At 45.0% G+C, this 22,335-nt stretch overlaps 1 protein-coding gene across 6 annotated transcripts in view; it reads right to left on the bottom strand.

Moving 5' to 3' along the window:
• Positions 1-22,335, bottom strand: part of RERE (arginine-glutamic acid dipeptide repeats) — a 534,579-nt gene that overhangs the window by 44,830 nt on the left and 467,414 nt on the right. For all 6 annotated transcript variants that reach the window (XM_068240704.1, XM_068240709.1, XM_068240707.1 and 3 more), the window contains one exon: positions 17,616-17,696. In XM_068240704.1, the coding sequence (XP_068096805.1) occupies positions 17,616-17,696 (81 nt within the window). The remainder of the gene's footprint in view (positions 1-17,615; positions 17,697-22,335) is intronic.

The raw sequence follows: 22,335 nt of genomic DNA, 5'->3' as shown, positions 1-22,335 counted from the left end.
TGACAGAAGGGAAGCCCATCAGAAGGAAGACAGTAAATCCTCGATGGCCTATCAAACTGGTTTTCCAAGTAAACATTTAACAAGATGAGCTCCAAGCAGTCTGTAGGTAAATTAGTCTCATGAAAATACGGGACAGCACACAAGTCCAAGTGGCTATGAAAATAATTGCAGGCTCGCTTTCCCATAATAATGGGTATTCACATCTTCACAGCACAAGGTTAGCAGTGCGCTGAACACTGTACTGTACAGGCCTCATGTTATATAAAGCAGACTCTGCTTCTCCCTCTGCACACACATATCAAATATTTACCTCTGGCTCAGTGATGGTGGAAACAAAGGCGGTCAAGTCTAAACAAGTCGTGTGTTAACAAAAATGTCTTAGAAGAGAATACCGAACTGAAACCACCATCGTACAAAGAAGAATCGTAGCAGGATCCTTTGGACGCAGGTAGCATGTGTGGCGAGTTCAGCTTCCTCTGCTTATTAGGTGGGAGATACCTGCTGCACAGAGTACAGGGAGGTGCCAGCGCCAGGCTGCACAGCAGACAGCTTATCACAAGTAACACACCTACAGAGCATAGTTCAGACTTCCCTGTGTTGTACCAGGCTTCACAGCATGAAAGTAAACACAGGAGGAAAGCTGGCTACTGCGGCTCAGGTTTCCTTAAAGTACCAGCAGCACCAATAATGCAATTGGGTACCTCTAGAAAGAAAGTACTGTGCTCCAATACCTTTCAGCAAAAGATCTAATCTGTGCTGCCATATGAGCACACCTGTGCTAAGAATTGACATGAAGGGTATGAGTTAATTCCACACCTACAGTCAGTTTGACTTTTGAATGGAACACTGATGGACACACCCATTACACAACAATCGCGCAGGACAGACATGAATTCTGCCAAACATCTGAACACAAAGTTGTGCACTGAACTACCATGGTCAACGTATGCAATCTCAAAGCCAGATCCATAACAATCTAGCTTTGTTGCAGACTTTCCCATAATTTCAAACTGCACCCAAATAGGTAAATTAAATGCTAGTTATGCTGCAAAACACATACCCAATGCATTTAAAGAGTCAATAGTCTCAAGAAACGTGGGCTCAGACTAAATGGATCTGCAAAGTGGTGTCGCGCAATTTACAATGCAATCCTTTAATCGTAAAGAGACATTGAAGCGAAAAAAAAACCATGATATCGTATTGGTTGTGTAGTAGGGGTAATTACTAGAACATTGGTAGCAGAAAAAATATTCTCATATTTTTATTTTCAGTTATACAGCTTTTTTTATAACATTGCATCATTCTCTAATATTTGCAGTTTACACATTACTCAGCATTCTAAAAGTTTTTGCAGAACAGGTAGTGAACTTTTGACCTGCCCTGAACTGTTCTCTGCAAAAAAAAACACACAATACCGCTGAGATAACCTAATCAGAAGTCAGAGCAGAGTCTCTGCCACTTTCAAAGTCGCAGAGTCAATGGCTATTTGCATAGATAACAACTGGACTTTCTTAACTCTTCCTGTACAGGAAACAAATATTAGACTTATGTCTCTGTTCCTACACAACCAATTCATTATAATTTTTTTTTGCTTCAGTGTCTCTTTAAGAACGTAAGCAAGTGTGCCAAAATGCTTGATTGGTCTGCTACTCCAAAAACGGGTCTAATTGTAATAGGTCTTTGTGGTGCAATAAGGGTTAGGGTGCATACACAAGCACAAGTACCATCACCTGCAGAAATCAGGACTTGATCACTCATCTGTTCAGGGCCAAGTTCCGTGCAGGTGCATCACACCAGCCTAGAGTAGCAATAGATTCTGTAGCTTTTGAGAGGACGGCGGACGGATGTTGCAGGAGGGTTAAGGAGAAGAACAATGGCCTTGGTCTGCACTCAGCTCAGACAATCTGGATCTATTGGCGAGTTGTTGGATGCCACCATACACATCCTAGATTTTTCTTGTGTGCATGAAGCTTCAGTCTACCCCAGCCTCTCAACCAGGGGTACCTGGGACCCCAGGGTTCCTTGAGGACTTTGAAGGGAAAATGCTTTGAAACTCCTGCAAAGTAAACTGCCTCAGTGGCCATGTTGAGAAAGTTTCAAAATCACATCCCTTGCTTCTCAATGTCCTCTTCGCTGATTTTCAGCCCTTCCTCAATTCTAGCTTCCCTATTTGTTCTTCACTGGTGCTAAGGCCATAGGACTGTTATGACACATTAAATTGATGATTATTAAAATCAGCAGGTGTACAGCAGGTGATGAGAAAAGAGAGAACACCCAAACACCAGGCAACTATAATAGGGAGCACAATAATGGAGGGCATAAAATGGGTGTGGTGTGAAGGAGACACATGGAATGGGGACCATTACAATAATAGTGTTTAACTTCACCCACTTTTAATGGCAAAACCTAACATAAAATAAATCACTTCTCGCTCTGTTAATGCAGGGGGGCTCCCTGAGATACGAAAATTATTTGAAAGGGTTCTTCCAGGGCAAAACGTTTGAGAAAGGCTTGTCTACCCATTTACACTGAAATGAACTATAGCTTATACTGGGTCAAAAGGAATGAAACAACGCTACATAAAAAAAATATATACTGCAAAGTAAAGTATTGCTTTCCTCCAATTGAAGGGATTTGCCATTTAGAACTTCCAAGTGGAATGCATTTCTTCAGGATAATACGTAGCATCATGGAAATCCACAGATAATCATTATGACTCTCTTAAATGAAAGCTACAGATAGCAATAAATCAGAGGCTCTCGACAAAAAACTTGTTTACACACATACAGGAATGATTCACGTGGCTTAGCCCACCACAAAATATACCCACATAATAAAATAAGCTATCCACAAAGTTGAGGTGAACGTTATCTAATCTGGCATATGTCTGGCACAAGCACACACTACCAGTGGACCATTCTTATGCCTGGTACACACCATGCAATACCTCATCAGATTGATGGGTAAAGCAAATCATTTCCGGCACGTCTGATCTACTCCCGATTGAGAGGATTGATTTTCAGATCAGTACTGCACAAAATCGATTCAGTTCTGGAGCAGATCAGACATGTTGGAAATTACTTATTCGAGCCGTTGATCTGATGGGAAATTGCATGGTGCACACCAGGCATAACAGAATCAAGGCTCTAAAGTTGTATCAAAGTACTACTGGTTCTAAACAGATACAATTCACAGAAACGCGTTACTTCAGGCATTTCACTTGGACAAGATTACACTTATGGGTCACAATGACTCCCATCAGTCAGATCATGCCTTCACCTCCAACTGTCACCTCAAGAAATACCGAACAAATTAGCAGAGCAACGGCTGCAGTAAAACAGACTTATGACTGCCGTCCACATGGCACAGTGTGGCTTCACAGAGAAAAAAACACTGCAAGGACTAAACAAAGTCAAAAGTAAAAAGGTTGAAAATAAGCTCTTGCATGTTAATGATTGTTTCCTTCTCAGCTAAGCTACCAGGCTGTGGACAGACAGCATAAGTGCCACACGAGGTTAGCATACTTTATAATATGTGCCCACCTCGCTTCTGTTTCCCTTCCAGTCCATACAAACAGTTCCATGACAGTAAACACAAACTGTGAAATGAATGTACAAGCCTTGCTGATTTACTAACACGCTACACTGATCCCCCTGCTGCTCAGGTCTCTGATAAAATATTCATACAGGGACGTCACGCTCTCAGTCCTTGAAGCAGCTCTGTTAATTAAGCTCAAATCACCTCCTGGCACTGACAGGAACCTCGGCTGCTCAAGGCCCCTGCTCAGAGTCAGCTCAGGAGCTGCAGCACACCGCCACACAGCCAAATAAGAGCAAATCAATTCTGCTAACTATATGCCAGTATACACATCTGTGATAAGCTGGGGAAGCTGGAAATTCTACAGAAAGGATGGAGATAGAATCACGACAAATTGCTGACGCTTTAAGTAAACCTGTCAAAAATCTGTGTAATCATAAATGAAGGTATTATGGAAAGAAAAAAATAATCCTATTACCTTAACTGAAAAATGCATCCCAAAACAATCATCTGTTCCCATGAATCACTACTTAAAGTGAACTTGAGGCGAGAATGATATGGAGGTTGCCATATTTATTTCCTTTTAAGCAATACCAGTTGCCTGGCAGCCCAACTAATCTATTTGGTTGCAGTAGTGTCAGAATAACACCAGAAACAAGCATACAGCAAATCTTGTCAGATCGGACAATGTCAGAAACACCTGATCTGCTGCATGCTTGTTCAGGGACTATGGCTAAAAGTATTCTGCTGGGTACACATCATGAGTTTGGTGAAATATTTTTAAGTCCGATCGATAAAACCGATCTCGTTTTTGATCGTAATTTTATTGATCTGAAAACAATTCTCACTACCCATGGATGCGTTTTCTTGTTCGACCCCAATGGTTTTTTGATCGGAAGCATAATTTAGTGTTTATAAAAAACCTACGATTCTGTTTTCGATTCCATTTGCGATTGTGAAAAGTGCAGTTTCGGAGGAGGAGGCAAAGTAGTGTGGGATTGTACTTCCGTCCGGAATTCTTCCAACCGGAAGTCTCTTCTAAAGCAGAGGATCAGCAGGATTGCCAGGCAACTGGTATTGTTTAAAAGGAAATAAATATGGCAGCCTACATGCAGTATCACTTTCGAACTCTGGTTCACTTTAAGGAAAAGTAAAATGTAATGAGAGAGTTAGGCTCCTAAATTTCTGTGTTGGCCAATAACATTTTGTCATCGATTCAACAGCTAAATATAAAATACTTTTTTGGGTATATGATGGCTTTAAGCATATGTACCCCATGAATGGTGATGTTCAAAACTTTGCACTGTAACTACAATTTTCCCGAAATGCTTGTGCCACATGCCGCCTTTTAACTCCCTTAACTTCTTTTTCATTACCCTCTATTCCCCTCTAATGTAATTAGCCTTTCACCTCATCTCTCTACCATCACGGCACTCCTGCATACAAGACTGTCAGTCAGTGCTTTAAAGTGGACCTGAACTCCTCACCATTTCTTTGTTACCGCTGATACAAATCCTAAAATAAATCTGCAGTTTCTACTTCCTGATTCATGGACGCAGACATATTGTTTACAACTTGTGCTTTCAAATGGGCTTATCTGCTTATCTGCCATAGGCAGTCATCTGAGATCAAATTACAACTTGTGATTGGACACAAATTATTATTATTATTATTTATTGTATTTATAAAGCGCCAACATATTACGCAGCGCTGGACAATAAATATATACAATGATACAAGGATGACATACATAGGGTTATACACATAGAACAAAGTTATACATACAAATTGTACAAAATACATGATCATGCAATATGGGCTGGTTAGGTAGGCCCAGTAATACAAGTACAGGCTGTCATAGGACAGGAGCACATGATCCTGTAGATTACACTAGGGAGTGGAGGACCCTGCCAGAGGCTTACAATCTAAAGGGAGGGGTGGAAACACTAGGGGGGGCTGTTAAATATTCCTTAGAGAGTTACTGTGTGGTAGGAGGTGGGTAGGCCATCATAAAGAGGTGGGTTTTGAGGGCTTGCTTGAATGTGTTGAAAGACGGAGCAAGTCTGATGGGTGGTGGAAGGGCATTCCAGAGGGTGGGGGCAGCTCTTGAGAAATCCTGCAGGCGGGCATGGGAGTGTGAAATGCGCGGGGTGGTGAGGCGAAGGTCGTTGGAGGAACGGAGGGGGCGACCTGGTGTATACTTGTGAACAAGCTGCGAGATGTAGGTAGGGCATGTTTTGTGCACAGATTTATACGCCAGGCATAGAATCTTGAAACTTATCCTGAGACGGATAGGGAGCCAGTGCAGGGATTCACAAAGGGGAGATGTGGATGCAGAGCGGTGCAAAGAATGGATGAGTCTTGCAGCCGCGTTCATCACTGATTGAAGGGGGGCAGTGCGTTTCAGGGGGAGGCCAGAAAGGAGTGAGTTACAGTAATCAAGGCGGGAGATGATGAGGGCATGGATGAGCAGTTTGGTCGTGTCCGGGGTTAAGAATGGGCGGATCTTGGAGATATTACGGAGGTGGAAATTGCAGGCTCTTGTGATGTTTTGGATGTGTGGGATGAAGGAGAGGTCAGAGTCCAAGGTGACACCCAGGCAGCGGGCCTGGGAGGTAGGGAGAATGGTTGTGTTGTCGATTGTGAGGTGGAAACCTGGGATGGGTGCAGCAGCATGGGGTGGAAGGATCAGGAGCTCAGTTTTGTCTAGGTTAAGCTTTAGGAACCTAGCTGACATCCAGGAGGAAATTGCTGAGAGACACGAGGAGACCTTGTTTATGGTGGTGGCTGAGAGATCGGGGGTATGGAGGTAAATCTGAGTGTCATCTGCATAAAGGTGGTAATTGAAGGGGCAGGAGTTGAGGAGGAGCCATTGAAGGAAGTGGTGAAGGAGCGATTGGATAGGTAGGAGGAGATCCAGGCCAAGGCAAGCCCATGGATGCCCATGGACTGTAGTGATTGGAGGAGGAGGGAGTGGTCAACAGTGTCAAATGCTGCAGAGAGGTCAAGGAGGAGCAGGATGGAATAACTGCCTTTGGCCTTGGCAAGGTCGTTGACCACCTTGGCGAGGGCTGTTTCAGTTGAGTGCGCAGGTCGGAATCCAGACTGTAGGGGGTCAAGTAGGGCATTGGTGTTGATGTATTGGGTAATGCGCTGGTGGACTAGGCGTTCGAGGAGTTTAGAAGCATAGGGAAGGAGGGAGATTGGGCGGTAGTTTGAGGGTAGGGATGGGTCGAGTGAGGGTTTTTTCAGCAGGGGAAGCACAGTGGCCTGTTTGAATGCTTTGGGGAAGATGCCTGTGGAAAGGGAGAGATTGAACAAGGAGGTGAGGACTGGGGCCAGGTCAGAGAAGTGGGGACGAAGAGTATTCGCGGGTACCGGATCACAGGGAGAGGATGTGGGGGGGAAGCCACTAGCAGCAGGCTGACTTCATCAATGGTGGCAGGAGCAAAAGAGGCGAGGGGTGGATGAGAGAAGGGAGCCGCTGGGAGGGAAGGCAAGGGGACAACCTGAGACGCATTGGTAAGGGAGGGATGGAGGAGGGAAATTTCATTGCGTATTGTTGCAATTTTAGTGGTGAAGTGGTTGGCAAGGTCATTGGCTGAGAGGGAGGAGCTGGGAGGGGGAGGAGTGGGGTTGAGGAGGGAATTGAAGGTAGCAAAAAGCTGTCGAGGGTTGGAAGCTTGGGTTACAATCAGTGCTGCAAAGTACCTTTGTTTAGCCTCGGAGAGGGCAGTGTGGAAGAGTAACAGTTTGGCCTTGTAATCTAGGAAGTCAGCATTGAGATGTGATTTCCTCCATTTCCGTTCGGCTGCTCGAGTTTCTTTCCTGAGGTTACGTGTGTGGGTGTTGTGCCAGGGTTGGGGGGCTTGATAGGGCGGAAGATTGAGGGGGCAGCTTGATCTAAAGCAGATGAGAGGGCAAGGTTATATTGTGCAGCCGCTTCATTGGGGCATGTTAGGGTGGGTAGGTGGGAGGAGAGGGAGAGAAGGGGACTTGCTAGGACATTTGGGTTGAGATTACGTAGGTCTCTCTGCCATCGACCAGGCTGAGGGGTGGGGAGAGAAGTTGTTGGTGGGGAGATAGTGAAGGTGAGGAGGTGATGGTCAGAGATAGGGAAAGGTGCGATGTCCAGGTTGCTGAGGGAGGTGGACTTTGAGAATATGAGGTCAAGAGTATGACCAGCGCGGTGGGTGGTGGAATTTGTGTGCTGAGAGAGACCAAGGGATTTGGTGAGGGAGAGTAGCTGCTTGGCAGCAGTGGAGATAGGCTCATCGATAGGTAAGTTGAAATCCCCGAGTATGATGGTGGGGAGGTCAGATGACAGGATGTGGGGGAGCCAGGAGGCCAGGTTGTCCAGGAAGAGTGAAGTTGGAGCAGATGGGGGGTGATATAGGACCGCAATGATGGCTGGGAGAGGTTGGTACAGGCGTATTACATGGGCCTCGAAGGATGAGAAGTGCAGGGAAGGGGGCGGTGATAGGACCCGGAAGGTGCAGGGTGCGGAGAGAAGCAGACCCACTCCTCCTCCAGACCTGTTGTCAGGTCTGGGGGTGTGACTGAGATGCAGTCCCCCATAGGAGAGAGCAGCGGCTGCGGTACAGTCAGAGGGGGTGAGCCATGTCTCTGTGAGGGCGAGGAAGGTGAGGGATTTAGAGAGGAAGAGCTCATGGATGGATGTGAGCTTGTTGCGGACAGATCTGGCATTCCATAGACCACAAAACAGAGGGAGAGAGTGCCTGGGGGTTGTATGGATGGGAATGAGATTATTATGGTGTGGTCTGCGGATGCAAGAGGAGTGTGGAGGGGCTGGAAGGGGGTTGGCTGGGAGTTTGGGGACCAGTGGGGGTCTAGGAATGGGTGGGTTGAGGATGGAGGGAGAAAGCACTGGGACCAGCTGGAGAAGCAGGTGGAGGAATAGCATGTGGTAGTGGTGGAGGGGTGGCAAAGGGTTGGTAGGAATATGGTGGGTGAAGTGTGGGTGAGCCAGAGAAAGGACTGGGGGGAAGGGGTGCATTACGTTGTGTGGAGAGGAGGCTGGCAGTGGTGAGGGCTAAGGTCACTAGCAAATAGATAATTTACTACAGCCAAACCTAACCCTATTCTCAAACTGAACGCCACTAATGATGCCTAACCCTAACCCCTCCCCCCAACCTTAACCACCACCACAGCTACCCTTAACCACCCACATCAAAAAGTAAAATATCTGTAATGAGGGGAAATGTGGGTGCTTGATATTAATGTCTCCTCATTACCGATACTTCAATGGGCGCCAAGGATGGCACCCAAACTTCCGCTGCTAGTGAGCACCCATATTTCTTGCTTCCCATTTGTAAAGCCTTGAAACGTGTTTATAGCAAATGCTTTATCGAGTGGAATTTCACGTTACGCATCATCAAGTTCATTCTCGGTGACCTAGTGGTTGTATGGTTCTGAATTGTGACTTATCTGCAATCTAGCAAATGAGCCCAGATAAGACAGTTAAGACACATTAATAGCAGTCATGATTGCATTCACCATATAGGAGCACATAAAAGAAAGGCACATGTACTGAGCAATCACGCCTTGTGATTCCTGGGTTTCTCCTGCCACTTCAGATAACCTTCCTGGTTGTTCTGCATCACTACATCTAGTAAAACCAAAAGCACGCAACACGGGCTGAATGGCGGCAGAAGCACTGAAGCTATGGAGAGATGACTGGGAGGGAGCAATGAATGATGGGAGACCGCTCATCCAGCAGGGCCGGGGCACAGCATCTGCTACAAGGCTGCGTGGAGAACATTTCTATCAGCCTAGCCGTCGTGTCTGGAAAATAACAAAGCCTAAAGGGATGATTGCTATTAAAGTTCCAGTACGCCATGGATGATCCAGGAGGCACACCAAGACACCAAAGTCTTTCCCACTATTATATGCCAGGCAGGAGGGCTGCTACTTTGGTGTTCTCATTGTAGGCCTTTCTATTAATACAAGCAGGCGTCACAGGAATGAAAGACACATGGGAAACAAGCTACTGGCACATATTCTATTCATCCGATTCCCCTCTGTCCTGGAAAACGGGATGAAAATATCTGCAGACGGAGTCATTCCAAAGCCTTAAATGAGCCAGAGAGTTCCTCTCATGGGGTCGGTAGAAGCCAAGATTTCTATTGCACGATTATAACCCTTTCAGTGACTGCAGGGTAGTAGGATATGCTGCTATTGCAGTGCCTGTGATACTGATCCGCTTCAGTATAAGCCAATGGCTTAATCTTGCTATGGGGCTGTGGGGCACTTGCACACAGATGGATCAGCCTTGCCGTACAAGGACAAATGCCCTCCCACTTGTATCAACACAACTTCACAAATCTTCAAGGCTTAATCTGCTTATCTATGTTGGAGAAGGGCTTGCGAGTGTGCCTGGTGCACAGGCTCAACTGAGAAGGTGCAAAGTAAATGTGTAAAGGTAGGCATATCCTCTATAATAAAACCTGTGTCCCTGCGTGTGTTGTCTCTGTGTAGCTGGTCCGTGCTTTTTGCTACTGCGCATGTGCGCAGCACGGACCCAGCCTCACAGAGACAGGAGGACGAGGCCAGGGAGCCGAGCGGGCGGCCGGGTGTGCGGCGGGTGAACGTGCGTCGAGAAACACAGACCTAGAGCCCGTTTTTAAACGGGCTTAGGTTTACTAGTACTATTATAAAATGGTGAAGGATAGAAACTTATCAGATATTGTTCATTTACCACCATGCAACATTGCTAGAACTCAGCACTGATCTGATCTAAAAATCACTCACTAAGCCACAGCAGCTAGCTTTCTAATACTTAAAGCGGCCCTGAACTGAGAACTTCCTCTCCGCTCTAAAAGATAGTGCGTGTCTGCAGAGACTGCAGAATTTCTAAGCTGACACAGCTGAGAGATCAAGTTACACTTGTGACTACTTGAAAATGAGCGGAGTTAGACAAGCTCTTCTCTCTAAACGCACACAGGATGGATTTTTCTGTTTTCTTGTGTCCTATGCAAGAGTTTGGGTCCACTTTAAGCCTTATTCACATATTACTCTTGCCTACAGGCATCCTACTCTGCATCTGTCAGAAACGGCCTTTCCTGAACATAGTTTTTATCAAATGTAATATCTAATCTATAAAAAAATGCACATTGTGTATGTCTGTCTTACCAAGCTTCAGGAAACCCCCTGGCTATTGCAAAAGGATTTTACAGAGGTCTAACAAATAACGGATCTTTCTTGTCTTCTGTTCCACATATTTCTGGGCAGGGCTTAAAGGAGTGATCAGGCTAAATGAATAAAATAAGTGGTACTTACCGGGGGCTTCCTCCAGCCCCAAGCTCCCAGCATGTCCCTTGCCGCAGCTCTGCCTGCAGCCGTTCGCCGCGATGACGTCAGGCCGACCTCCAGGTCGGCCTGTACTGCGCCTGCGCGAGCGGCACTGTCAATCAGTCTGCTCTGGCCCACGTAGCGGTGACCGACAGCGCCGCTCGCACAGGCGCAGTACAGGCCGACCTGGAGGTCGGCCTGACGTCATCGCCGGGGACCGGGAGCGAGCTGCGGCGAACGGCTGCGGCGAGGGACATGCTGGGAACTGGTAAGTACCACTTATTTTATTTATTTTCCTTGATAACTCCTTTAAGTTGTAAAGGCATTCTTGCCCATTTTACCCCTGGTTTAAAGTTATTTTGTTGGACTGTTGTAATCACCAGCACTGAGCTCCAGTGGATTCCTGAATTAGGCCGGTGTGTAGGTTTAGTCATGCCCCCGGCTGCATCAGTTTAACCACTTTGCCTCTTATGTTTTTTTTCCCCCCTTAAACATCAGAGCAATAGCACTCCTTCCATTCATTAGCCTATAACTTTATTACTACTTATTACAACGTAACAATCTATAGCTTGTTTTTTTTAGCCACCAATTAGGCTTTCTTTGGGTGGTACTTTTTGCTAAGAATTATTTTATTCTAAATGCATTTTAATGGGAATAATAAGAAAAGAATGAGAAAGATTCATTATGTCTCAATTTTCAGCCATTATAGTTTTAAAATAATACATGCTACCATAATTAAAACCCACACATTTTCCCATTTGTCCCGGTTATTGCAACATTTAAAGTATTTCCCTAGTACAATGTATGGTATGGCGCCAATATTTTATTTGGAAATAAAGGTGCATTTTTTTCAATGTTTCCTCCACTACTTACAAGCCCATGATTTAAAGAAAACCTGTACTGAAAATAAAAGTCAAAATAAGCATACACAAGCCATACTTACCTTCCATGTAGTCTACTCCTCAGTGTCTTTCTCCTGTCCCGCGTCCTATTTGTTCACTATGATCAAGGGAATTTTCAGTCCTCCATTTTGAAAATAGCCATTACCCATAACAGCTTTCTGGTCAGCACACAGTTAAACTGTAACATCGCCCACTTGAGCCATAGGGAAACATGGACATTACCTGGTACATCCGTTTTCCTCTCAGCTATAACTGACAGCAACTGATATTTTACTGACAGCAACTGATATATTTCAGATCTGACAAAATATTGTCAGAACTGGATGGGATTATTGTCAGAAGAAAATGGTGAGCTTCTGAGAGGAACTGATGGCAAGGTAACTCTGTAATGTTCATTTGAAGTTACCTCATGTGTTTATTTTAAATATTTTTACTCAGTACAGGTTCTCTTTAAGAAATAACAGTAATATACCCTCTTGACATACATATTAAAAAAAAAAGTTCACTCCCTAAGGCAGTGGTTCCCAACCTTTTTGGAGTCATGACACATCAAACCAAACGTTCAGATCTCCGTGACACGTAGACTAAATGCATGTAATGAGAGACAGCGTTTCCCCACTAAATGCACATAAGAGACAGCATTTCACCAGTAAATGCACATAATAAGAGACAGCTTTTCACCAGTAAATGCACATAATAAGAGACGGCTTTTCACCAGTAAATGTACATAATAAGAGACCTCTTTTCACCAGTAAATGCACATAATAAGAGACAGCTTTTCACCAGTAAATGTACATAATAAGAGACCGCTTTTCACCAGTAAATGCACATAATGACAAACAGCCAGTTGTCCCCAGTATATGTAGCCAGGGATATATGTGCCCAGTATATGTAGCCAGGGGTATGTGCCCAGTATATGTAGCTAGGTGTATATGTGCCCAGTATATGTAGCCAGAGGTATATGTGCCCAGTATATGTAGCCAGGGGTATATGTCCCCAGTATATGTAGCCAGGGGTATATGTCCCCAGTATATGTAGCCAGGGGTATATGTGCCCAGTATATGTAGCCAGAGGTATATATGCCCAGTATATGTAGCCAGGGGTATATGTGCCCAGTATATGTAGCCAGGGGTATATGTGCCCAGTATATGTAGCCAGAGGTATATATGCCCAGTATATGTAGCCAGGGGGTATATATGCCCAGTATATGTAGCCAGGGGGTATATGTCCCCAGTATATGTAGCCAGGGTGTATATGTGCCCAGTATATGTAATCAGGAGTATATGTCCCCAGTATATGTAGGCAGGGGTATATGTCCCCAGTATATGTAGGCAGGGGTATATGTCCCCAGTATATGTAGGCAGGGGTATATGTCCCCAGTATATGTAGGCAGGGGTATATGTCCCCAGTATATGTAGGCAGGGGTATATGTCCCCAGTATATGTAGGCAGGGGTATATGTCCCCAGTATATGTAGGCAGGGGTATATGTCCCCAGTATATGTAGGCAGGGGTATATGTCCCCAGTATATGTAGGCAGGGGTATATGTCCCCAGTATATGTAGGCAGGGGTATATGTCCCCAGTATATGTAGGCAGGTGTATATGTCCCCAGTATATGTAGCCAGGGTGTATATGTGCCCAGTATATGTAGTCAGGAGTATATGTCCCCAGTATATGTAGGCAGGGGTATATGTCCCCAGTATATGTAGGCAGAGGTATATGTCCCCAGTATATGTAGGCAGGGGTATATGTCCCCAGTATATGTAGGCAGGTGTATATGTCCCCGGTATATGTAGCCAGGGGGTATATGTCCCCAGTATATGTAGGCAGGTGTATATGTCCCCGGTATATGTAGCCAGAGGTATATGTGCCCAGTATATGTAGCCAGGGATATATGTGCCCAGTATATTGTAGCCAGGTGCCCCCCCCCCCCCTCCAGGAGGAGAGAGCGAGGGAAGGAGAGCGGCACCTCAGGGTGCTCTCCCTCCCTCGCTCTCTCCTCCGGAATGAAGTGCAGTGGCGGGCAGAGGGGCGGAACTTACCTTCCGTGTCCTCAGTCTGGTCTCATCGCCGGCGCGGGATGATTTGCCACTACTCTGGCCTGATCCAGACCAGAGCAGTGGCTGCGGCACCAGAACTTCCAGCCGGCGCATGGAGCGACACGGAAGGTAAGTCCCGCCCGCTGCCGCAGGCGCACACACAGATCGGAGGGGAGAGCGAGGGAGGCAGAGCACCCTAAGGTGAGAGAAGGGGGGGAGATGGCCCCCTTCCCCGCAGCTGCCCACAGCTCTCCCTCCACTGCGCTGCTCCCCTCCGAGAGAGCCGCGACACATACCCGAAGCTGCCGCGACACATGTATGTGTCGCGGCACATGGGTTGGGAACCACTGATCTAAGGTAACTGTTTTTTTAAAGTTTACTTTTTTGTTTTAATAAACCCCCCTCCCAAAAACAAACAAACAAGCAAAAAAAAAAAAAGCAAAAAAAAAAAAAAACAACAACAACTGGGTACTATGGGAGAGTGTGGGAGGGAAAGATTTAATTTTAAATGTAAATGTGGGAATTTAAAAAAAAAAAATGTATGTAGGTGTAATTTTACCATTTGGCCACAAGATGTCGGTGTGCATTCTTTTCTGTACTATTAGTACGCTAAACAGGAAGCAAGGCGTGCACCTCTAATGATCAGCCAGGGGAGGGGAAGTGGTTAATGTAGAGGAAAGGTTTGATCACATGGTGTTGAGAGCAAAGTGTTCCACTTCTTCATTACATCTCCAACATATATTGGAAGTTGAACGGTATAAAGTGTGTAGCAATAACGGTATGAAACCAACAAAACAAGATTTTCTATTGAGTTTCTTTATATTAGGTGCATACAAATTTTTTTTTTTCAGAACTTGAATTAATAACTGATAAAACATACCCAGAGATAATTCTTCCCCGCACCCTCTAATATATCCAACAAGGAATCTATTAAAAATCTATTGAAACATCACTGCACTGTTCGATAAAGTACGTCGCTATGGGCTGCCGATCGATCACCACTCCTGCCCCCCGGATTCACCTAAATATTCCATGCAGCTGGATCACTAGCTTTGATCCATTTTAGGTCAAAAAGGAATAACTTTGGAAATTATTTTCAGATACGATCACTCTGATCGAATTAGACAGGAATATTAATAAATCTATGGGCACTTTGAAGGACAACATTGCTTTTGTTTAGGACTTGTTAAGTGCTGAAATTTGAACAGAGATCTCTGGCTCCACAATCAGATCAAAGCCAAGGTGAAGCTATCTGGTGTATTAAAAAAAAGTGAATATAAAAATTCCATCATGAAGTTATTTGTGTTTCATTTGTAATTCCCCTTCCAGAATCCCCTTTTCAAGGCCAATGTATGTAAATGTTCTTTATCTCAAATGTGCTCTATTTTTTCCCAGTCTGGATAATTATGCTGGGAATACACAATGAGATTTTTCAGCAGATTTACTGTCTGATCGATTTTCCAATCATTTTTCTAATCTATTTCCATTTGGTCAGAAAAATGATTTAACATCAGATCGGACCTGTCAGAAATTATCTATCGAACCATCTATCTGTCAAAAAAATCTCATGGTGTATTCCCAGCATGAGGATGGATCAGAGCTAGCCATAGTTCCTTCCTATGTTCCCTGTTCTAATAAGTAAAATGTAGAATTTCTGGTCAGCCTTACTAGCCTGTCTGCCAGAACAATTTAGGAACACTCGCACAGCAGAATGTGTTAAATTATTCTGGCAATAAACCCCACATTTTTCTGTTAATGAAAAACATCTTGTTTTGAGATCTCTTTGGCTTGTGGTTATGAGGAAACAGACTGTGCAGCACATATTTCCATTCTCAGGTGCTTTATGTAAAAATGTAACCAGTACAGCATTGCTTCTACACAAGAAATCGATTCACATTGGTCCATGTCATTCGCCGCAGAAATAATCACCTCAGTGACAGTCCCGTTATTGACCTATAGGTGTTAATTGTCTAATGATGTACAGAGACCTGCAGAATATGGATCAGAGTCTGGCAACGATTATCCACTAGCTGACACTGTCTTTTTACATATACAACTGGAATTTGATACCAGAAGGCTATAATACACACTAAAAATGCCTATTTACAGAATATGCAGTGTTCAGGAATCTACGACCTCCTGCACTGTACAGAGAGCAGCACATGCATTACTCTCCATTTCCACTTGGGGGAAACTGCTCACTGTTTCAACTCCATCAATGCCCTTCTCCCCTTGACATTTAGAAAACATCTATATCAGTTGTATTGTCATATGCCACCTTACTGCTACAAGGCTGAAAAAAACAGAGCAATCTGCAGAGAACAGACGTCTCTATGGGGCACCTTGCTGTGCCTCCAGCATGCTCTTATCGCATCCCTGCTCTAATTTATGTGAAAGCATCCATAAATCAGGAAATGTAAATAGCACAGACACAGATCTTCTGCTGAAAATTTCTGCGGATACGCTCATATGCTCAGGCCAAGCAGGGATGTTGCTGCTAGGCCTAGAAATTACACGTCCTGAATGGTAAAAGATGTTAAGAGGATTTCCAAGGTAAAATAAAGGTTACTGTATTTAGAAAGGGTATCGTATTAAGGGAGTCTATTTCACAAAAAATGCACAATTGTGGATATCAGCTAACAGATGTCAACTAACAGCGCCATCTGCAGGTGAGATCTGGTGCAGAGACAAGACATGCTGAGAGATATGAATTTTCTACTCTGCTGCATAATGGATCAGACATAACAACTGACCAAAAAAGGTAAGAATGGCTGAAAATGTCTCATCCTCTGTGCACTAAATAGATGCTGACAGTGCGGTTTTTATCTTAAATGAATATCAATCTAGTAAGTCATTTATATGTCCAATAGCATTATGCCTCCCAGTGGGCTGTTTGCATATGCTTACATAAGAAGCCGATCGACCTACCAATTTGAGTATCGGTACCACAGCATTGTTCACCTGATTGATCTTTCTATTGAATCGATCGAGAATGGCAGAAAACCTCAATTGCAAGGGCTCGAGCAGTAAAGGCGCTGGATATCGTGATGACAAACAGACCCCCACCCCCCCAGCCTTTGTTCCCCAGGTGTATAAGAGTGTCGCCACTACTTGTGCCGAGTCATATGGAACTGGCACACTTGGTGGTACCGAACTGGAGGAGGCCAGAAGTTGTGTCGGTGGTGAGGTTCAGTCTAATGGTCGATCTGGCCATGCATCGAGTGATGCATGACCACCTCTATGCTAGCCATATGTTGTACAATTTGTGGTAGATTAGGTAAATGATCTGTATCATCCCATTATTTATCATTCACCTAGTCTACCACCTTGTATCAGTACATGTAAAGGTGGCCATACACTTATAGATTTACAGCAGATTCGACCACCATATAGATTTCTGTCAGATGCCCGTCAAGTCAAATCTGACAGGAATCTATCTGATGTGTGCCACACACTAGGAACATATTTCCAATAGATTTCATTTTGAAATCTATTGGAAATCGATGTATATGCAATATTGGACTTTTAGATCCAATGTAACTCTATGGACCATCGATCTGCTGCCAGCAGCAGATCAACCCGAAATCGGCTGCAAATCGATCGATTCCATAGAATCAATCGATCGCTGAAATCGACCAGTGTATGGGCCCCTTTAGACTAGATTTCAGCACAGATCTTGTCTAATATTGACCGTTACACTGCTGCAGTTCCTAACTCGGTGCTGCCCACTTCAATGCTATTAAGCCATTGATTGTGCACTGTTGCTCAGCATTTATAAACAAAGGATTATTTAACATAATTGGAAAAAGAAAAGCAAACTACTCACTGTTTCCTTGTTGGGGAGCAGTTCTTTCCGAATCCTGAAGAAGTTTTTGCCGTACTGCCGTAATCCTTTAATGAACCGTTTCTGTATAACCAAAACAGCATAGACCATTGTTAGCTGAATTTTAAAGCAGAATTGAAGTTTAAAGATGAACAAAAACTATTGCTTAAAGAGAACCAGCGATGAAGCACCCTCATGTATTTGACCTTATAAATCAGTGGAAACATGACAGTAAACACCTAATCTGCTCTTTGTTTCATTGTTCTCTGTTTAATCTGACTGTTATCACCTCTGATAAGAATCCCCGACTGAGCACTCAGTCTAGCTTTGCTATGGAAAGATTATAGCTGAGTCTGTCTTCTCTGGTGTCTTTTCAAGCCCAAGCCTGCCCCATTCTGGCTCTGCTATAATGACTCAGCAATAATCATTCCCAGCAAAGCCAGACTGAATGCTCAGTTGAGGATTCTTATCACAGCTGTTAACAGACACTTTTAGCAGTGAGAATGAAACAGAGAGCATGGTAAGTGTTTTCTCTAATGTTCTTACTGATATATATGCTAAAATACACAAGGGTGCTTCGTCTCTGGTTCCCTTTAAATATAAAGTAGGTTTGTTATCAAATTAAAAACAGTGTTGCACAAACTACCCCTTTGCAAGAGGCAAGTTAAAATGCATGCAATGCTAATTCTGAAAGCTAGAGGGAGAAGGTTGTGTTCACTCTACTTTCACTTCATATCATAATACTGACTTATCTACCTCCAGACTGGAAGACTACTTTACATTTATAGTGCCATAAAAGAAACTGCTGCTGACTGGCTGCAATGCCAGTTATTTGTAATATTTTGCAAGTAATCTTGAACAAGTATCCACATCAAGTCAAAACTACTGATCTGCATAGTAGACACGCAACTGAATTTAGAAAGTGTAATACCCGATAAAAGTAAAGGAAATCTGATCTTTAACCACTTAAGGACTGCAGTCATAAAACCAGACACTTTTTCCATTGAGACCACTGCAGCTTTAACTGTTTATTGCTCGGTCATACAACCTACCATCTAAATGAATTTTACCTCCTTTTCTTGTCACTAATACAGCTTTCTTTTGGTGCTATTTGATTGCTGCTGTGATTTTTAGTTTTTATTATATTCATCAAAAAAAAGACATGAATTTTGTAAAAAAAAAAATGATTTTTTTAACTTTCTGTGCTGACATTTTTCAAATAAGGTAAAATGTCTATATACATTTTTTTGTCCAAATATATTGTGCTACATGTCCAATAAGTGTGTATTTATTGGTTTGGGTAAAAGTGATAGCGTTTACAAACTATGGTGCCAAAAGTCAATTTTCCTATTTTGAAGCATCTCTGACTTTTCTGAGCACCTGTCATGGTTCATGAGGTGCTAGAATTCCAGGATAGTATAAATACTCCCAAAATGACCCCATTTTGGAAAGAAGACATCCCAAAGTATTCACTAAAAGGCATGGTGAGTTCAAAGAGGATTTTATTTTTGTCACAAGTTAGCGGAAAATGTGACAAATTGTGACAAAAATAAAAAAAAAAAGTTTCCATTTCTGCTAACGTGTGACAAAAAAAAATGAAATCTGCCACGGACTCACCACTCTGAATACTTTGGGGTGTCTACTTTCCAAAATGGGGTCATTTGTGGGGTGTGTTTACTGTCCTGGCATTTTGGGGGGTGCTAAATTGTAAGCACCCCTGTAAAGCCTAAAGGTGCTCATAGGACTTTGGGCCCCTTAGCGTACCTAGGCTGCAAAAAAGTGTCACACGTGGTATCGCCGTACTCAGGAGAAATAGTATAATGTGTTTTGGGGTGTATTTTTACACATACCCATGCTGGGTGGGAGAAATCTCTCCCAAAACACATTATACTACTTCTCCTGAGTACGGCGATACCACATGTGACACTTTTTTGCAGCCTAGGAGCGTTAAGGGGCCCAAAGTCCTATGAGTGCCTTTAGGATTTCACAGGTCATTTTGAGGCATTTGGTTTCTAGACTACTCCTCACGATTTAGGGCCCCTAAAATGCCAGGGCAGTATAGGAACCTCACAAGTGACCCATTTTAGAAAGAAGACACCCCAAGGTATTCTATTAGGAGTATGGGGAGTTCATAGAAGATTTTATTTTTGTCACAAGTTAGCGTAAATTGATTTTTATTGTTTCTTTTTTCACAAAGTGTCATTTTCCACTAACTTGTGACAAAAATAACATTTTCTATGAACTCACCATACACAACGGAATACCTTGGAGTGTCTTCTTTCTAAAATGGGGTCACTTGTGGGGTTCCTATACTGCCCTGGCATTTCAGGGGCCGAAACCGTGAGTAGTCTGGAAACCAAATGCCTCAAAATTACTGTTCAGGGGTATAAGCATCTGCAAATTTGATGACAGGTGGTCTATGAGGGGCAGAATTTTGTGGAACCGGTCATAAGCAGGGTGGCCTCTTATTATGCCCCATACTCACGGGCAACATTTCTGGCCTGTCGCTAGCACACGGGAGCGTGTGCGTGACAGGCCGGCGACAGCTCGTCACCAGGTCCCTCCGCATACACACGGCGGAGGGACCTGGCAACTGACGCGAAGGAAGCTGTCGCTGAAGTTCCTCTCCCCGCTGGAAGCTCAGGGTATTCCCTGCTGGTTGCTGCATACTCACGCGGACTAGCGGCAACTGTCGCCGGGCGATTGACCACGCCAATCGCCTGGCGACAGCAGCGACGAGCAACGGTTCGGGGTGCGCGCCCGTGCAACGCCTCACACTCACGGGCGACAATTGTAGCCCGTGAGTATGGGCCATTAAAGATGACAGGTTGTATTGGCACTGAAGTGCAGGAAGCACAGGATGTTCTCAAATCGTGACCTGGGCATGGCAGCAGAGAACATGGGCATATGATGTATTGGGTGCGTAGACCAATAAGACCGCAATACATTCTTTTTGACTTGACCCATGTTAAGGAGAAGGCCCCCAAAAAATGTTACGTTCGGAAACTTGGGAGTGGTTTCCACCGAAAAGGCTGGGCATGGTAGCTTCTTGGATTAGCGGTTGCGGATTGTGTGGCATAACGGTTGGTCTCAGCCACAATTAAGTCGTAGAGACCAGCAGTGATCAGAAAAAAAAATTCTGTCACTGCGGTGGGGCGGGTGAGGGTTTGGCCGGGTGATCAGAAGCCCGCAGGGGGCAGATTAGGACCTGATCTGATGGATAGGAGTGCTACGGGGGTGACAAGTGGTGACAAGAGGTGATTGATGGGTGTCTCAGGGGGTGATTAGAGGGAAGAATAGATGCAATCAATGCACTGGGGAGGTGATCGGAAGGGGATCTGAGGGTTTGGCCGAGTGATCAGGTGCCCACAAGGGGCAGATTAGGGTCTGTTCTGATGGGTAGCAGTGACAGGTGGTGACAGGGGGTGATTGATAGGTGCTCAGGGTGTGATTAGAGGGGAGAATAGATGCAAGCAATGCACTGGCGAGGTGATCAGGGGGGTCTGAGGGTGTAGACGGGTAATTGGGTGCCCGCAAGGGGCAGATTAGGGTCTGCTCTGATGGGTAGCAGTGACAGGGGGTGATTGATGGGTGATCAGTGGGTGAGAACAGATGTAAACAATGCACTTGGGAGGTGATCTGAGGGCGGGTCTGTGGGCGATCTGAGGGTCTGGGCGGGTGATCAGGTGCCCGCAAGGGGCAGATTAGGGTCTGATCTGATGGGTGGCAGCGACAGGTGGTGACCGGGGGTGATTACAGGGGAGAATGGATGTATACAGTACACCGGGGGAGGGGGGGTGTCTGGGGAGGATCTGAGGGTGTGGGTGTGTGTGTGAGAGAGGGGGGGGGGTGATCAGGGGGGCAGTTTAGGACCTAATCTAAATTATAGCGTTGACAGATAGTGACAGGGGGTGATTGGGTGTAAACAGGGGTCTGAGGGGGTGATCGGGGGGGTCTGAGGGGTGCTGTGGGCAATCAGGGGGCAGGATCAATGTGTGTGCCTGCTTACTAGGGGGGCTGCCTCCTGCCCTGGTGGTCCCTCGATCACTGGGACCACCAGGGCAGGAGGCAGCCTGTATAATACGCTTTGTATACATTACAAAGCGTATTATACGCTTTCAACGCGGCAGATCGGGGGTTAACAACCCGCCGACGCTGCTAATTGGCCGGCGGGTTGACGTCGCGGGTGGACGGAGCCTAATGCCGGCGGATGCGCGCGATCCCCGGCTATTTAGTCCCCCCAAGAGCTGCCGCCGATGGGCGTTACGCAGTCCTAGGGGTACCAATTTTCAGACGTACCCATTGGTAGTGGGCAGTCGGCAAGTGGTTAAATGAGATCAGCAGCCATCATCTTATGACAGTCTAAACCTCTAACAGCCAGTTCATATGGAGGTTTACCACCAGCCGCGGTGCTTGCCGTCAAAGTCTGCAAATTCAAGTGTACCGTCTGAGTGAGCGCCCAATATTTCCTGTTTCGATCAATTCTGGAAGCAACATGCTGCTTCCGTTGTAATTTGGTCTTTGTGTCACCCTGCAGGGGTGAAAAACACCAGAAGCCACCAAAAGCTGTCAAATGCTTTTCTGCACTCTTGCAGGAAAGCAATTTGAAAGATGCCACCAGAAGCCCAGGTGAAGTCTACTAAAAGGTAAAACAGACAGCGGGGTTAGTGCTGAAAGTTAAATACTTCCCTGAATAGGTATTCCCTGCCAGACTTGCCATTTT

The sequence above is a fragment of the Hyperolius riggenbachi genome, chromosome 6 (assembly GCF_040937935.1).
Source record: "Hyperolius riggenbachi isolate aHypRig1 chromosome 6, aHypRig1.pri, whole genome shotgun sequence".
Lineage (NCBI taxonomy): Eukaryota > Metazoa > Chordata > Amphibia > Anura > Hyperoliidae > Hyperolius > Hyperolius riggenbachi.
Note: the sequence above shows the minus strand (reverse complement) of the source record. Positions and strands in the feature narration are given on the sequence as shown.